At 39.8% G+C, this 18,355-nt stretch overlaps 1 protein-coding gene across 2 annotated transcripts in view; it reads left to right on the forward strand.

Annotated features, from left to right (window-relative positions):
* The first annotated feature begins 2,707 nt into the window (after window positions 1-2,707).
* Window positions 2,708-18,355, forward strand: part of enpp1 (ectonucleotide pyrophosphatase/phosphodiesterase 1) — a 76,847-nt gene continuing 61,199 nt past the window's right edge. For both annotated transcript variants that reach the window (XM_056262644.1, XM_056262643.1), the window contains exons 1-4: window positions 2,708-2,942; window positions 5,094-5,166; window positions 6,531-6,659; window positions 18,164-18,289. In XM_056262644.1, coding sequence (XP_056118619.1) covers window positions 2,814-2,942; window positions 5,094-5,166; window positions 6,531-6,659; window positions 18,164-18,289 — 457 coding nt within the window. In that variant the 5' untranslated portion in view covers window positions 2,708-2,813. The remainder of the gene's footprint in view (window positions 2,943-5,093; window positions 5,167-6,530; window positions 6,660-18,163; window positions 18,290-18,355) is intronic.

Consider the following 18,355-nt stretch of genomic DNA (forward strand, 5'->3'; position numbering starts at 1 on the left):
AGTTCATTTACACAGAGGTTTGAAAAAATGGAGGATTTCTGTTGTGGATTTTTTATTCATATTCTTATTTTATACTATAATACTAAAAAAAAGTATTATTTAAAATGTATTGTATAGGGTACATTGTCGAGTGTTTCGCAATAAACATCAGGTAAAGTGGGACAATAGCCTACCATTCATTAAATTTGCATGACATCATCATAGTGGAGACTGTGATCAAGCTTCAACAACTAATGGATGAGAAATCAGCCAGCACAAACATAAGCCTCTTTCAAAAATTCAATTCAATGATCAGTTACAAAAAATTTATTTACGGGATCTTTTTTTGTGGACTAACTCCAGTGAGACAGTATAGCTTTCAGGTTAAGCTTTTAAAACTCTTCTGAATGATTATTATAACAAACATTCCTTCGGTTTCACAGACAAGGCTTAAGTCTAGTCCCAGACTAAAATGCATGTTTGAGCTGTTTTAACTGGAAGCAAATAAGCATATCTTAAAATATTAAGATGCTCATCAGTCACATTTATAAAAGCTACTTAAATGCCTTAATTAAACTAAGGCCTAACCCTGGCTTAATCTAAGCCCTGTCTGTGAAACCGGCCTTAGAGTCTGGATATTTCCTGATATCTTGAATGTAGATGTGCTATATGAGGTTAAACTGACAGTAATGGTTTCTAGCTGACATGCTGGTCATGAACTGGTCATGAACTGGTCCAAGCTGATCTAGATAATGGATTAGTATACCGGGTTATGGGGCTGAAATCAAGCTGGTAGATCTTGATCTATAGCTGGTTAAAGCAGTGCCAAACAACAGCAACAGCATGACCAACTTAAGTTGATGAGATATGCATTTCAGGGCCACAGACAATATTATATAATTATTATAATTATGCATAAAAGAAACTCTTATAGTATTTCATATAGCATACATTTAACATCAGCGTCCCATATAACGATCTGTCCCACTTTAGGCAGTTATGCTCAATTAGCACATGGAAATTGCATTAAATAGTCTAATCTACCAAAAAATGACTTAATTTTGCACACAACACCCTATCATTTTAAAAATGACAACGCTTCCACAGAAAATGATATTGATTAATAATTGAGCTTAATGTAATGACCTCTCTTTGTGTTGTTCGTTCTAATTAGATTCCCTCCGGTTCCTGAGGGATGCGGTGAGTGAGACTAAATGAATTAGGAATGTGATACTGTCAGCTCGGATAATCTGCCCAGATTCGGACAACAGATATTACATAATAATGAGCTGCACATTACCGCCATATTCATCTGGATGGAAATACAGAGGCTAATCAAACTACAGAGGCTAGGTAAAAACAGGTCTTTTATTCATCATTTTTTTGGTGTATGTTTATGTTATATGCCAAAACCATTTCTCATAGTTTGATCATTTAGTCTAAAGACAGAAAGTTAAAGTCCCCCTGTGGTGAAAATCAAGCTTTTAATGTTGTTTATGTGTATATGTGGTGTTTTTTAATATGCTTTAAAGGAGCTGTATGTAAGAAATTTATTTCAATTAATCATAAAATGGCCCTGAAATGTCACTAGACATTAAGAAATCATGTACATTTCAAATACTTATATCACTGACAACAGTAGTCTGGCCAGGATATTGTCATTTAAAAAGTGCAGTTGCAGCCCTCAACTGATGTTGATGTTGTCATGTTGTGTTTTGGTCTGATGCTCCACCCTCCACCTGTCTACCAATCACGAATCGCAATTTCCATTGAACTCTGTTGGTAACGACGGAACTTGCGACCATAGTTGGCTAACGATGCTTTCGGGAAACGCACCCCAGGTCAACCTGTGATCGTCAACGAGTGGATCTCTGAGCTGGTGTGAGTGAGTGGAGGCGGGGCTCATTTGCATATTCATAGAGCCGCGTATACTAAATGAGGCAAGGGTGTAGAGTTACATTCAAGCTATTTTAAGGCATTCATATTTTTTTAAAGGGAGAACAAAAACTTTATGTAATAACTTTAGAATATGTCATTTTGGTGATCAAAGAGGAGTTTTAAGGGATACAATTATTGACTCCTGTGGGACTTTAAATGTAGGTAAAAGATGACTGAATGTGTCCAAGTCCTTCCACTCTTACAGTATGATGATGTTATCAGGGGAATGATTAAGGGTGCATGCAGCGACTGTCCATAAGAGGGCGAACTTGCGCAACATATCCATAACATCCAATAAAGTAGTTCCAAAGCCTGTTTTACGCATATTGAGGTCATCACATTCACAACATGATGCATCAATTCATGTGGAATGTCAGAATGCGTTCAGTGATTTATGGACAAATAAGGACTTGACACTTTGCAGCATATTTTACTGATCCTGACTGCAGCTCTTTTTTTTTTTGGTCATTCATATTACGGCTATTAATGCAAACACATTTCAGCTTTCAGCTTAGGGTGAATCTAGCTCACTCTGTAAGAAGACAACAATGGCACTTTCAATTTCTGTTTGACTTATCCGAACAAGTGTTTTCCCCTCCCTAAAGCAAAACACCGCTGGCCTTATTTACCTCAGTCATATGTTCCTTTACCTAAATGGTCAGTTAATGAGAAGAACTTTTACTAAATTACAAAACCATTTTAGTGCAAACCGCATTCGCCCCAGTTTAAATTCCACATGAAGCAGCGGGCATGTGCTGCTCAAGTTACCTTTGGTAGACTGCAGCTGGGCGGTCCTCTGACTACATGAGCTAGAAAGTCACTAGAGAACAAAGTTTGAAATGAGTGTCTGCAAAACAAACCTGTGCAACACACACTGACTGAGCGCGCGATCAATAATGGATTCAGCCAAGCGGGATGAACACATGAGCGAGCACGCCGCCAACCTCCTGGGGACAGGACAGCGGGCCAAACCGACACAAAACGACACAAAAACAAGGTCAAGATGCGTGAAAATCCTCTTTGCGGTAAGAGAAGTCTCATGGGACAGTATGGGGGGAATAAAAGCCGGTGTATAGGTTAAACAAACAACTCATAACTGACGGAGTGCTACTCATTTAACCCTTAATTAAGCTTAATATTTTGTGTAAAGGTTTTCTTTTGTTATTTTCTGTCTTTAGCCTATTTGAAGTAAATTTACATAGGCTACACTCTTAAAAATAAAAGTTTTTTTTTTTTTTATTGGCATCTGGTTCAGTGTTGCACCTTTATAATCCATGGATCCAATATTGCACAAAAGGTTCGATAATATAGTGGAAAAATCTTCTTTAGATTATTAAAATGTGATTTAGTGATTAGAAAAATGTGTGTTCTTTTAAGAACTGTTCACTGAGAGGTTCTTTTGAGAACCAAAAAATGTCTCTTCTACAAAAACAAACAAAAACAACCCTTTGGAACTTTTATTTTAAAGAGCATCTTCCCACAAGACCATAATATAGTATAGTATATGGGTAATTAACTTAAGTTAGATAATGAGGCACCTAAGTTGTCATTCACCAAAAAAGAAAAGGTGTAGCTATTTTCTTAATGTATTTGTACTTTTTAGGAAAACTATATTGTACGTAAATGTTTGTGTCGTTTCATCTTTGTTTTTGTAAAGTATCTTTAATCATTTGTGCTGTTAGATATAGGATGTTTTAGGTAGCTGAGATTTAGCTCATCATTCATCATCATTTTTTCAGGGTTCCCACGGTCAGTGAAAGCATGGAAAGATGGGGGAGTCACGGAAATGAATACAATCTAAAGTCATAGACATTTCTATTGTACAGCAAAAACAAGTATCAACTGGCTGCACCAGAGTTTCGGAGAAATGTTACAATCATTAAGTATAGAAGCCAGTGTACCTCACTGTGTAATATAGCGTTACAGCATGCCTTTGAGTTGAGCTAGTGGACTTTTCACAAGGTTATTCATCCCTATGAGGCTGCAAGTTGCAACAATATTTTAATTTGATATTTCTAAACAATTCTCACTCCAAATAATCAGTTTATCAGATAAATTCCAACATGCGTTAAATGTGTGGCTGGTGTGTTGATCTTGGCAGCTTTCAGTTAAACTTTAAACGTTGAACTAGTCTATTGACTCAAATGCTTCCTTGTCAATAACTATGCCTTTTGTTGGATGAACCATTACTGTAAGAAGACTAAACGAATTGACCGAAAATACCTGATTTTTGTTTAATGTGGCATTCTAAATGTAACAAAGCTGCTTAAGCCTCAGGCATCATGTTTTAATTCTGATCTCGTATCTATTTAAATTGAACAATTCACTTTAAACCATAGAATGAATGAAAAGTGTGTGCAAGTTCAGGGAATTCTTGCTCCCTTTTGTTCACTACACAGCAGTCACAACAGTTTGAGACATTCAGCACTGTAACACTGTGGAAGATGAGGAGGGGGAATGTACACACAAAGAACTGGAAAGACCCTGCTGCTGTTTTATTGTAGCCAACTGGGGAAAAATCATTTCCTGAGACTTGCATTCACTGTATTATGTGAAACTGTTGTTTGGAATTTCATTTATTCACTAAAGATATAAATTTGTTATTTTACAATTTGATTTTTCAATGGTCTTGAAGTCAAGGCTTACAGTTTTTACAGTAACTTTTAAAAGTTTGGGGTTCGAGGATTTTTAAGAAAAATAAATTAAAACTAAGCAGCACATGTTTTCAATACTGATAATAAGAAGAAATGTTTCTTATTATGTGTCATCATCATATTAGAATTATTTCTGGAGTCATGATGCTGAAAATTCAGCTTTGCCATAACAGGAATACATTACATTTTAAAAGAGACAATTTATCGTTAATTAAATTAATATTTCCCGATATATATTTTAATTTACTGTAATTTTGATCAAATAAAAAATACAAAATATATTACCAACCCCAAACTTTGAACTAAACTAGGAATTTAATTCATGACCTTGTTGTTAATGCAAGTAGACAATTTCTGCTGGTAAAGTTTGATGTGTTTTATGTTAATTTGTTGTCAAGATATATATTCCTAACCGTTACCCATTACATTTTCTTACAATCCATGCAAATTATATTAATGCAATTATAATAATGATTCATTCTTTACTAAATCTTGTAACTGCATTTGTTTTTGTTTCTTTAGGTTCTTCTGCTCGCCTTGCTGGCTTTAATTCTCACAATCATATTTATACTGAAACTCCGCTGCAGTGATAAAGGTACAATATCAGTTTCTACTGTTTTTCTGGTCATAATTGAATCTAGGCCAGCCTTTGACTGAAATAGTTTTAATTAAAGATCCCCCTTTATAAGCTTTTTATAAGCTATTACATACACTCACTGTCCACTTTAATAGGTACACCTTGCTAGTACCGGATTGTGCAATGTGCTGAAAACATTCCTCAGAGATGTTGGTTCATATTTACATGATCGCATCACACTGTTGCTGCAGATTTATTGACTGCACATCCATGATGTGAATCTCCGGTTCCAGCACATTCCAAAGCTGCTCTATTGGACAGAGATCTGGAGACTGTGGAGACTGTTTGAGAATAGTGAACTAACTGTTACTGTGGAGGCCATTTGAGTTTAGTGAACTCATTGTCATGTTCAGGAAACCAGTTTGAGATGATTTGAGCTTGGTGACGTGTGTTATCCTGCTGGAAGTAGCGATCGGATGATGGGTTCACTGTGGTCATAAAGGATGGATATGGTCAGCAACAATACTCAGGTAGACTGTGGTGTTTAAATGATGATCAACTGGTACTAAGAGGCTCAAAGTGTGGAAAGAAAATCTCCTCCACACCATCACAGCACCAGCAGCCTGTACTGTTGATACAAGACAGGATGGATCTATGCGTTCATTTTGTTTTCGTCAAATTCTGACCCGACCATCTGAATGTCAGCAGAAATCGAGACTCATCAGACCAGGCAACGTTTTTACAATCTTCTGTTGTCCAGTTTTGGTGATCCCGAGTGAATTGTATCCTCAGTTTCTGTTGTTATCTGACAGGAGTGCCACCGGTGTGTGTTCTGCTGCCGTAGCTCTTCTGCTTCAAGTGTTGTGTGTTCAGAGATGCTCTTCTGCAGACCGAGTGCTTATTTGAGTTACTGTTGCCTTTCTATCAGCTCAAACCAGTCTGGCCGTTCACCTCTGACCTCTGACATCATCAAGGCATGGTTTTGCGTGAAAATCCCAGTAGATCAGCAGTTTCTGAAATACTCAGACCAGGCCGTCTGGCACCAACAACCACTTAAATCACCTTTCTTCCCCATTCTGATGATCAATTTGAACTTCATTATGTCTACATGCCTAAAATTCATTGATTTGCTGCCATGTGATTGGCTGATTAGATATTTGTGTTAATGAGCAGGTAAACAAGTGTACCTAATAAAGTGGTCGGTGAGTGTAAAAAGTATATAATCTATAATCATTGTGTAATCTTTAATCCGTTGTATAATCCCCTTTAAATGCCATTGAGCATTGGAATGAAGCCCTGTATTATTATTCAATTTGACAACTTATATTTGAGATATCATTCTGTCTACATGCTCTATATTTTGTGTGTTTTCTGTCTGATAGTTACTGATAGCTGTAAAAATCGCTGCATGTCCAAAAGTCGTGATGCTAATGCAGCGTGCCACTGTGACGCTGCATGTGTAAATGAAGGCACCTGCTGTCGGGACTATGAGGAAGTGTGTGTGGAACCAAGTAAGTGGCATTTCTCTTTCTTTTGCACTTTCTTTAACTCTCTCTTTCTCAAGGCCCTGACATACTCACGGCAAAGTTGTTCTTCGCTTAGGGGAAAAAACAAGAAAGAGTAAATCACTCGCATATGTGACTATATTTTCATGTCAGGCGACTAGTAAAGTCTATCATTAGCCATTGGCTAATAAATTGTTAGATTTCAGTCGCCAGTGTTTGATGCTAAGTAGCACAGTCTAGCACAGATATATTTTCACTTGCCTTCACTCATCTTGATCACTCTGACTGAGAGCTTGAGAAATGTTGAAGGTGTCTCAATACATTTTGGTTTGACTGTGTATATAAAACTAAGAATAATACTGTAGAGTATCCGGTTTCAGTTTTGGGGAATATGTATTCAAAAATTAATAATTCATAATTAATCATTATTCATATGGGTTTGAACCGGATAATTATACATGTTAAATCGCCCAACGAGGGGGTTACGTTGCCAATCTGTTATGAACGACTGAATACAATGGACTTATAATCAATTATTCATACAGATCGGCAGGATAGATCAATTTTATATATCAATAATCAAAATCATAACGAATTATAATTATTTATTCGTATACAAATTGTCGAGAATAGATATATTCTCAGGATAACCTTTAACGGCAATCAATCTAGTATGAACAATCTGTTTGTCCATCAAACTGACCGTACGATACTTTAAAGGTGCTCTATGGAACTTTTAGCGGCCTCTAGTGGTGATGTTTCAGATTGCAACAAGAGCGCTCGTGTGCGTGTGCCGGCCACACGGAGACTTTCAACGCAACGGCGAAAGCATCACACAACATGCTGGAAACTCATGTAAACTCCCACTGCAACGTTACAATAATAGGCTACTTTTATCAGCTTGACGTTCCATGCTCGTACCATGATAACGTTATAGTGAGTCGAATAGTGAACTAGACTGAACAATGTCAGTGTAACAGTAAGACAGTAGGAAGTAACATTACTGTACTGAACGTGTCTGGAAATGTTTATTATAAACAATATGATAGTGGGATGAATTACGTTATAGCGTAACGATCTATAACGTAGATCTAGTACATAAAACAAGTATCCTAAAGCTTTTCTTATCCTGGAACAGTCTTTTGTATTCATTCCATGTCTCATGTAGTTTCAACGCATTCTCATCCCAAAGCGTAATATATTGACTCTTTTGCCAAAGCGTCTATATCCAACGCATATGGCACCCTTTAGCGTCAATATAACACGCTTTGGTTTTGGGTAGGTTTAGGTCTGGGGTAGTGTTAGGAAGGGTGGTGATGGCGCAGTGGATAAGACACATGCCTTTGGTGTGAGAGACCCGGGTTCGAATCCACTGTGAGACACCAATGTGTCCCTGAGCAAGACACTTAACCCCTAGTTGCTCCAGAGGCGTGCGACCTCTGACATAAAGCAATTGTAAGTCGCTTTGGATAAAAGCGTCAGCTAAATGAATAAATGTAAATGTAAATGTTAGGGTTAGACCACTAGGAGGCGCCATATATCTGCGTCTCATATGACGCTAAAGGGTGCCATGTGCGTTGGATATAGACGCTTTGGCAAAAGAGTCACTATAATTCTAAAGCTCTGCCGATGTTGATCCGTGTTTTCGTCCTGAGTCGATCAGAATCACGTTTGGCCTGACGAGCTTCAGCAGATAAAACTTTGTTTTGTTTTTTATATTTATGTGGAGTTAGTGTTGGAGTGTGTGTTGTGCTGGAGGCAGGTCGTTTTTGGCTGTTATCAGACAGACTCCATGTCGTCAGCTGCAGTGCCGTCCGTCGCATAGACTGTATATAAGGAGAGAGGCTCGGGAGCGCGCATGCACGTCACATCCGATGGATTTCGCGGTAAATCCGACCCGGAGACTTCACATAGAAATATGAATATTGGCCTTCAGAGGTAATAGCAAAACCCGACAAGTGGATCATTGTAATGTGTGATTACAACCCCTTCACACACAGGCAATAAAAAAAGGATTCATTGTAGAAGAAAAGTTCCATGTAGCACCTTTAATGAACCCCCATGAAAGGCTATCCATCTTATAGAAGAAAGGCTATTTCTCTGGCCATGGAAAACAACTTCTTTATTTTATAAAAATACTATGTAAAGTATTCTGCAATTTTAAAGCGTAGCTGATCGAAGCATTTAAGTGACTTGGATACGAGCAAAACACAACAGAATCAATGAATGTATATAATGAATTCAATAAAGCAGTACACTACGTGTACGGTTACAGAATACTATATACAACAAATAACACGGAGAAAACAAAACACTGAAAGAATCTGAGAGTGAAAGAAACAGGGAGAGAGTGAGAGAGAGAGAGAGTCTGGAAGGGTCAGTGGCAAAATTACAGACTTTGACCTTAAGAGACAACACGAAAAGACACAGTCTTAATGCTCTAACATCTCGGTAACTCAAAGATACTTGCATGGTTCTCATGTGCCTGAGCGTGTGTGAGCGGCAGGTCTTTGTGTTTCGTTGGAGCGTCACGTGGTTGCAGCTGGTCCGAGGAGCGCGCACGTGTGGCGTTGGAGCGAGTCCAGGAAGAGAGAGAGTGTGTGTGGAGCGCGCCGACATTTATCACCTTGGAGAAATCCAGCCTCTTCCTGTCGGCTTGGCCAATCGGAGAGTTGGAAGTCACAGGCGGGAATTTAGTTTTTATTACTCTTTGTCTAAGAGCGCAAGCTCGATTTATGGCAGTGTCAGAATTGGTCCTTCCTGTCCCAAAAAGCTGTTGCACATAGAATCATACACTTTACTGTAATCTTCTGTATCTGGCCAAATCAATTGGACCGAGAGAATTACAACGGTACCAAACAAAGCATGTACACATAATAGGAATATGAAAATACATCTTAATACATAACTATAAGCTCTTGGAAGGAATGTACTGCTACGATAAAATCATAGAGACCTTACTATGACATGGGCAGCGTGCAAACACACAGGAATATATCGTATACAGTTGGCAATGGCTCATGTTCTGAGTTTAAGGTAACAGTTTGTGTATTTCTGTGTGTTGTGCATCTCTGAAAGGTCCAGCCAGGCCATCTGGCATTCCTTCCTCGCAGAAAGGAAGATGCTGGTGTGATAAGATCTTTTGATGCTCGGCGCGGATCGTAAATGGTGTCAGAGAGTTCCTCTAAGTCTCAGACATGTTGGCACCATCTAAGATTTAGATTGTCACAAGTCAGAGTCTAAAAGCTTTTGGATTTAACCAGGAATGTGCATTTAGGTTCTGTTCAGATGAACAAGTCAATGATTTACCCTAGATACCCTACAATACTGATAAGATAATAATACTTACTATTACTAATTCTACTATTAATAACACTATAAAGCATCCATTCTGTGACAGTTGAGTTAGAAAAGTTTAGTTTAGATGTAATTTTCTAAACATGATTTTATTTCTAGTGAGAAATTACTATTGTACTCATTAAATATTCACTTAGTTTTCACCAAAGCTCATTCTATATTGCTGTAGATCATTAAACCGCTATGCCTTCAGAAGTCTGTCTGGAATCAGTTTCGTGAGGTACCTTCGTGTGCAGACGAGCTTGAAACATCAAGGGCCCGGAGTCGAAAGCGGGCAGGTCAGTCCAGCTCAGAGCCAGGAGTGGACCTGGACCTGATAGACCTGTGGTCCGCGGATCCAATTCCCTCCCAAGTCCACACCCTCAAGTCTTCATCCTCCTCGCTGGTCCTGTCTGGAAACCTGCAGCCTGTATCCCTGCCTAACTTCCCAGTTCCGTCTCCGTCGCTGGTCACGGCCAGTGCCCTGGATCTGTCGGCACCACTGGTGTGGTCCAGCTCCTCGGCTCTGCCTCCACCGCTCACTCCGTGTGGCTCACATCCTCTGCGCCTTGGGTTTTCCCTTCCACCAGCTTGGCGTGAGGCCGAGTCCCCGGCTGCACCTCGGGCCTCCAGGCCCACACCACCACCTCGTCCTGTCAGCCCGTCGCCCTCACCTCGACCCACCACTCCTTCATCGCCTCCGTGGTCCGTCTGCCCGGATGCTCTGCTGGGCTCGCTAGCCCAGCTACAGCCACGGACTTCCGGTATTCTGGTTGAGCCCTCACCCTGCTCCCCTTCGGCATCACTGGACTTCTCCCTTTCTCTGACCTCCCCATCGGCCTCCCTCACCACATCGTAACGCTGGTCATCCATCCGCACGCTCCGCGGACTCCTCTGCCACTCACGGTGCTGCCGCCGTCAATCGGCCCCCGGTTCTCGTCCTGCCAGTCACTTCAGGCTCTACCCTGGCTCCTCCCCCCATCTGCGGCACCATGGTGCCCGTGGCCAACGTCTCCAGGGTCCAGTCCGTCCCCAGCTCCACGGCCTCCGCCTAAGCCTTCGCCCTTTTTCTGTTTTTTTGGACTTTTGTTGCCATCACGGCGGGAGGACGCGCTTTCTGAGGGGGGCGTTATGTCACAATTATGTTCTGTCTAGTCTGCACCTGTTCTCGTTTGTCCCTGATTAGTTAATCTTCCTCCATCTGTGTCTAGTTAGTTCCTAATTTCATCCTGTATACTCCCTGTTCTGTTCAGTCATGTCGACACTCAAACTGTTCAGTCACTTGTTGGTTCTCGTTAATGGGGAGGGGAGGGGAATTGTGTGTTGCTGTTTTCAAACTTCCCAAATTAACTTCTTGCAGAACTTCTTTGTTTCTCTCTTTAGAGCAACTTAAGAGTCTTAAGAGAGCAACTTCACAACTCCATAGAGCTTAGCACATCTTGGAACTGGAACCTTGAACCAGAACCAGAACAACTCTTTGTCTTAGAGAGAACCTTTTTAAACTCTCCAAGATTTGCAAATTGGCGGCTTTCAGATCCAGTGTTTTAATTGGCTGATGCTGTCAGAGGTGGCCACTGTATGGCCCCTCTTTGACATAAGGTTAATTTGCATAGCTTCAAGTTCATGTTGAGAAAAATGTCTTGAAGGTTTTTCCTATGCATAATTCACTTTCAAAACCAATTCCAGATTAACCTAGACATTGTGCTGAAAACATAAAGACCAAACGTCATTGGGTAATATTGAACTTTTACCCATGATTTCATGTATACCTTAATTGCTAAGTTTGTATGTGTTGAATGTACACAAACAACACTCATGAAGTATATACAGTATATACAGATATGAAGAATATTTGCTCCATTTTGTCCATGGTGTGTCCATTTTGCATAGAAAATCCATCCTTTGTGGCTTCAAGCCACATGGCAAAACCGATTTGGTGAGTCTGAGAGTCTGTGGTCATTCACACCCTGGTCTCAGGACTGAGGGACTGGGGTGAACAATGGGCAAATGGTGATGGGATCAGTCTGTGATCAATGGCATGCTAATGTCATCATTCTTCCCTTCCACAAATGGTACCTGCCAATTGTCTTTGCAGGCTTATCTCCTAGCCCACCTAGTTCCTTGTTTGTGGAGCTTCTTTTGGAGGTGTGAGTTTTAGAGTCCTGTGCCCGGTTGCATAAAGCACCTTAAGTTTTTCCCTTAAGTATGATACTTAAGGGGCGATTTCCCCTTACCTAAGAGAATAACTTAAGGGTGTTGCATATAATCTCTTAAACGGTTCTCTTAGGTAAGGGAAACATTTAAGTGTTTCACGACAGCGATCCTGGATTCACGTTATAAAAGTCTGTTGTTGCCATAGATACGCAAAACACTAACATGTCGGAATATCACGTGTCAGTCTAGTGACGCTATCCTATCACGCAACACCGCGTTAGCTCCGAAAGTGGCGGCAGTTTGTGTTGTTCACCGTCTCATGCTTTGGTATTTGTTTAGGTTTTGTGAATGCACTGGCTCTGTGTCTCGAAATACAGCTGAGTATATTTCCATAGCATACCTGTTTTCTTCTGTCATGATTCCTTTTAAAACACAGAATCAGCTCGTTCTCCTGTGAATTTTTTTCTGCACGGGTCGGTCACACACTCTCCGTGCGCGCACTGACTTAACGTTGTGATAGTCTACATGCGAGTCGCGTGTAATGACAGACAGACAGCCGTCTAGTTTGATAGCGATGTCAAATATTGCGCGCCGATCAAATCGGTATTCTTGCAACAATTTTTCATGGCTAAATTGGTCCAAAGGGTTCTCCCTATTCCCTATGATCTTCAGCTGGTTTCATAAATTCAGCCATGTCGTCTTATTTTTGTCCGCGTTACTCTTAAGGTTACGATTTCCAAACCTTAAGTTATACTTAGGGAAATTACCGTTAAGGGGTTTTATGCAACACTTAACGATTACTTAAGTGAAAAAACAGCATTTAAGGGAAATTCTAAGTGTTTATGACGTTTCACTTAAAAAAAAAACGTTAAGTAACACTTAAGGGTATTTTTCTGCAACACCCTTAGGTTTAAGGGAAACATAAGGGCGACCTTAAGGGAAAATTACACTTAAGGTGCTTTATGCAACCGGGCACTGTCCTTTTCATCATGGCAGATGAAAGGGGACTCATGTTGTGATGAAGGGAGACTGCCCTCATGTTTGCCTGCTGATCACTACACTGCGAAATCATTGCCTGATAGGGCAGCTAGGCAACAAGTCAGCTGCCTACGTTTTCGTACGCAGCCCTGGTCTGCACAGCTGGAAGTTTTAGCTTTTATTCAAAAGGGAAAAAAAAGAAAGGGTCAAGAAACATCTGAAGTGACCTACTCCCATTGTAAGTACAGTCCTTACTGCCCCCTTGTGGCACGGGGGACTACACAGCTTACGTGGGGCGTTTAAGTTACAAAGTGGCCCGAGTGCACTTGTTTTTAGGCACAAAGCAGCCTGCCTGCATCTGCACCATCAAACCTCGTAGCACAATTCAGCTGGTTGTGGCATTTAGTATAGGGACCACTTGTGTTGTCAAAAATATCAACATTTTGATACATATTGATACTGAAATACCTGAAACTGTTCCAATACTCCTTTTCTGCAGTATTGATACACTTAAACCAGCTGTGCTTTCTCGCTGTCTTTTCTCTCCAACGTCAAATTGACACACACCCACCTCCTCTCACTCACTCGTCCCATTCCCTCCGGTTGAACTGTGCTTGTGTTGTGCATAATTGTACTAATTCCTGCATGTTTATTAATTCATGCCTCTCAAACAACTCGCGAGCACCAAACTGAGTTGTTTTCCTGGCTTATTGTGCTTAAACAGTCAAATACACACACAATTGTCAAAGTGCCGTCTTGGCGAGTATTCCAGTAAAAACATTCAGTTTTGGAACGTAGATAATTGAGAAAGTAAATGCATGTTGTGTAACAGAATATTAGATCCTTGCAAACGCTCTTAAAGTGACAGCAATCAAATAAACCTGCTGCTGTCAAAGCAAAGACAAAGAGAAAATCACTCATTGCTCTTGACTGAATAACTTATGTAACTTTAATTGTAAACATTAATTGTAAGCATTTTTACCTTGAAGATTTTCGAGTGTTATCTTACATTTGATTGAAGCTGTAACATTGGAGAGGAACATAATAATGTATTTTGGACCGAATCCCAATTAGCGCCCACATATTGCCACTCCAACCAGTCAAAAGCATTTTTCAGCATCCAATGAGAGCACTGCACATTGTTAGCTAAATGATTCTGCCAAATCCACAATATGCCGAAATCTGCAAGCATTATCTGCTTCCAAATGACCCATAATAATGCCTGTGTGGTCATGATAAATTCATTTATCCATTACCTTATCCAAGCGTATCGCAAGAGCTTTGGCATATAATTTGGCATCTACATATCAATGATTTGGGACGACAGCAGCTGGAGCATTTCATGGGGTCATTTACATCTTTTTTTTTTAATAATAATGTTATAAGAGCAGTTTTCTGATTCTTATGTAAAGTTTTATGCTCTAGGCTAGGGCATAGTTAATCAAATCTAATATTAAAACTTCAACTATGTCCCATATGGCTAAATGCTCTGGCGGAATACCATCCCAAGCCAGGAGATTTTTCCCTTTAAAAAAGACTTCACTGCTATCTTTAACCCATCAAGTGTTAAAGGAACACTGCGACTTTTTGGGACTTTACCCTATTCACCTTATCCCCCAGAGTTAGATAAGTCCACACATACCTTTTTCATCTCCGTGCGTGCTATAAGTCTGTTTGACGCACCCACCGCTAGCCTAGCTTAGCACAAAGACTGGATGTAAATGGTTGCAGCTAGCATACTAATCCAAATAAGTGACAAAATAGCGCAAACATTTTCCTATTTACATGTTGTGATTTGTATAGTCACAGAGTGTACAAAAAACAAAGTCACATGAGACACAGACATATTTTAACTGTATAAATACTGGGAACTATATTCTCTGAAGGCGAAGCACTGCTACTTGGGCGGAGTGATAACCGCAGCACCTGAGACGCGCTCTCTGCTCCTCACCACGGCTCGTCTCAGGTGCTCTTTCTCTTGATTTAATCATTTCTTTAATTCTTGCAGCTTTTTCAGGGACATTGAACGATGTGTTAGTCAGTTCTGAAACCATTGCACAAAGATGACTTTTCTTAGCACTCAATTCATGTGTTTTAAGTGCTTTAAAATGAAGATCGTCTTCAGAACTAGCTTTTAAGTGTATCCATAATTTCTAAGCAATTATTTTAATCGTTAAATTGAGGGGAAGAGACCGCCCTACATGAGTTGATAGGTGTGTTTCTGTGGACATGAAGGATGTTTCTACACAACTCTACATGTAGACCTTCTAAAGGATGTTTGTCTCAAACCTTATTGCTGGGCCCCATACCCCACTTCCATATAAGGCAATAGGCAGTATCACACAAGCAAAAATCGTTGTCCAAATTCTGATTGGAATGTTTATTTCGAACAATTCCATTCGTATGGCGTGCAGTGCTCTGCGGGCTTTTATAACTAATGTTTTAATTGCTAAATTGAAATTTCCTGTGGGGGTTAAAACCAGACCAAGATAATTATATTGTAAAGAGTGTTGAAGTACGGCGTTGTTTACAGTAAATAAATACATGTTTATGTTCCAGATGTGTTTCTCCACCCCCCCTGAAATATCATAATCTTAGTTTTTTTGGATGTTGACTTCTAAGGTCTAGTTGTGGCAGTATTTAGTTAATATGTCTAGGTTGTTCTGGAGACCTGATGATAGAACAAAATTATTTTCCCAAATTACTGGTTACACAGATTCCTCTGTTATTAGGATCTGTTTTTTTTCTTCTTTTTGTGTTGTTATAATAATCCAGTTTCCTCAGCCTTAGTGTGTTTTTGTATTGTTTCAGAAGTTTTGAGTGTTTTAAGCGTAACTCAGAGTTGACTGGATCTTTGTGTTTTTGAATTTAAATGAATCGGAGCTCTTGTCTAATTGTTTTACTGTCCTGGTCAAAACATTTTTCAGAAGTGTTTTTTGTGTTTACAGTGTCAATTTATTTAAATTAGCACTTTAACCATATCCTGAAAATGATAAAGTAATAATGAAGTTACATATAAAGATATACTGTACTTACTGTTACTTACTGTTAGTGGGTCAAAAAAGCTCTCTCAAGTTCAACCAATTGAACCTGTATTTAGTGCTGTTCTCTTATGAATGGATCACCCGAGACTGTTGTTAGGTGTTAACTCTCCCTTGGGTCACGTTACTGTAACATAACACACTCTCACTCTTCAGTTTGAGGAAGCCTTAAGTTATGTTTGGTTTCTCGGTACTAGGTAGCCCTGCAAACCATCTGTGTTTGTGTGTGTCTGAGATAGAAAAAGGGAAAATTAATTTATTTAAAGTGTGTGTACATTTATGGGCTGGAACGGCCTAGAAAAGGCCTTACTTTGCAAACATTGGAAACAAGAATGTCTGAACCATCAACACCCACCTGTTGAAATTCCCTCAGTACAGTGTTAAGAGCTCTGGGTTTCTCCGAGTTTAGGATTAAAGTCAATCCCTGTAGTTTTTTTTCCCCCTGATGTTTTGAATCAGTTCCAGTTTCCAGCACAGTAGCCAAATGTTCCCTCCTCCTGGCGCCTGCTGTGTGCACTGCACGTGAGGAATGGGTGGATTTCGCATTCATTTGGTGAATTGCGGAAAACTCTGTCATTTACTCGCCCTAATTTCTTTCCAAACATATGTGGCTTTGTCTGTGGAATATATTTTGAAAGTCATGCTGTTTTTGGACCCCACTGACCTTCATTGTGTGGACAACCAGTTTCAAAATATCGTCTTTTTGAATTCCAGGAGAAAGAAAGCAGGGATACGTTATGTGTAATATGTTGCTAAGAATATGTTATATCATTATTTGAAAGCATATCAACCAAAACAGCATTTTTTATGATAGAACTAATAGATAATAATATATCTTTATTATAACTTTAAAGGGTTAGTTCACCCAAAAATGAAAATTCTGTCAGTAATTACTCACCCTCATGTTGTTCCAACCCCGTAAGACTTTCGTTCATCTTCGGAACACAAATTAAGATATTTTTGATTAAATCTGAGAGCTGGATCACTCCTCCATAGGCTTCTTAAGGGATCGAAACTGGCCGGCCCAAAAGTTATTAAAGACATCGTTAAAATAGTCCGAGTGACTACAGTGGCTCAATCTTAAGTTTATCAAGCGATGAGAATACTTTTTGTGTGCAAAAAAACAAACAAAAATAACGACTTTTTTTCAACTATTCATTTCCTTCTCTGTGGGCCGTGAGATTTCACATAGTGAAACTGCGCAAAGCTTCTAGGTTGTACGTCACGCATCACACACATGACCAGCGTCGGCCAATAGTGAGCCTACGTGTGACGTGCAACCTAGAAGCTTTGCGCAATATCACTACGTGAAATATCACGGCCGTACAGAGAAGGAAATGAATAGTTGAATAAAGTCGTTATTTTTGTTTGTTTTTTGCGCACAAAAAGTATTCTCGTCGCTTGATAAACGTAAGATTGAGCCACTGTAGTCACTCGGACTATTTTAACGATGTCTTTCATAACTTTTGGGCCGGCCAGTTTCGATCCCTTCAGAAGCCTATGGAGGAGTGATCCAGCTCTCAGATTTAATCAAAAATATCTTAATTTGTGTTCCGAAGATGAACGAAAGTCTTACGGGGTTGGAACAACATGAGGGTGAGTAATTACTGACAGAATTTTCATTTTTGGGTGAACTAACCCTTTAATAATAGTTATACATGCAACTAACCCTAAACCAAACTTTAATCTAGCCTTAACCCTATAGTAAGTATGTGAAGTTAATTAATATTACTCTCAGTACATATTTGTGTAATTACACTGTAACAATGACACCTTAAAATAAACTGTAACCCTAAAATTTTATCACAAGTTACACATTTTTGTAAATACAGCTCTGAAGGCTTGTCATATACACCACATCGTCAGCTGTTTATCTTGATACTGCTTTGAAACAAAATGTACTGTGCAAAGCACTCTACAACCAAACTTGAATTTGAATACCCTCATAATCTCCCCACGTCATCTGTGTCGTGCTGTTCATCCTCAGTCGTTGTGTTCCAGGTCGACGCTGGACGTGTTCTAAGTCCCGCTGCGACGAGGAGCGCTCGGTGAACAGCCTCTGCTCCTGCTCTGCAGACTGCGTGGAAGCGGGCGACTGCTGCTCCAACTACAAGAGCACATGTGAAGGTACACGACGTGCATTGTAGTCCAGAGCTGCATATTCATCAGTTGTCATTATTTTGTATAAGTGAA

Source organism: Rhinichthys klamathensis, unplaced genomic scaffold (genome assembly GCF_029890125.1).
Source record: "Rhinichthys klamathensis goyatoka isolate OS25496 unplaced genomic scaffold, OSU_Roscu_1.1 h1tg000196l_1, whole genome shotgun sequence".
NCBI lineage: Eukaryota > Metazoa > Chordata > Actinopteri > Cypriniformes > Leuciscidae > Rhinichthys > Rhinichthys klamathensis.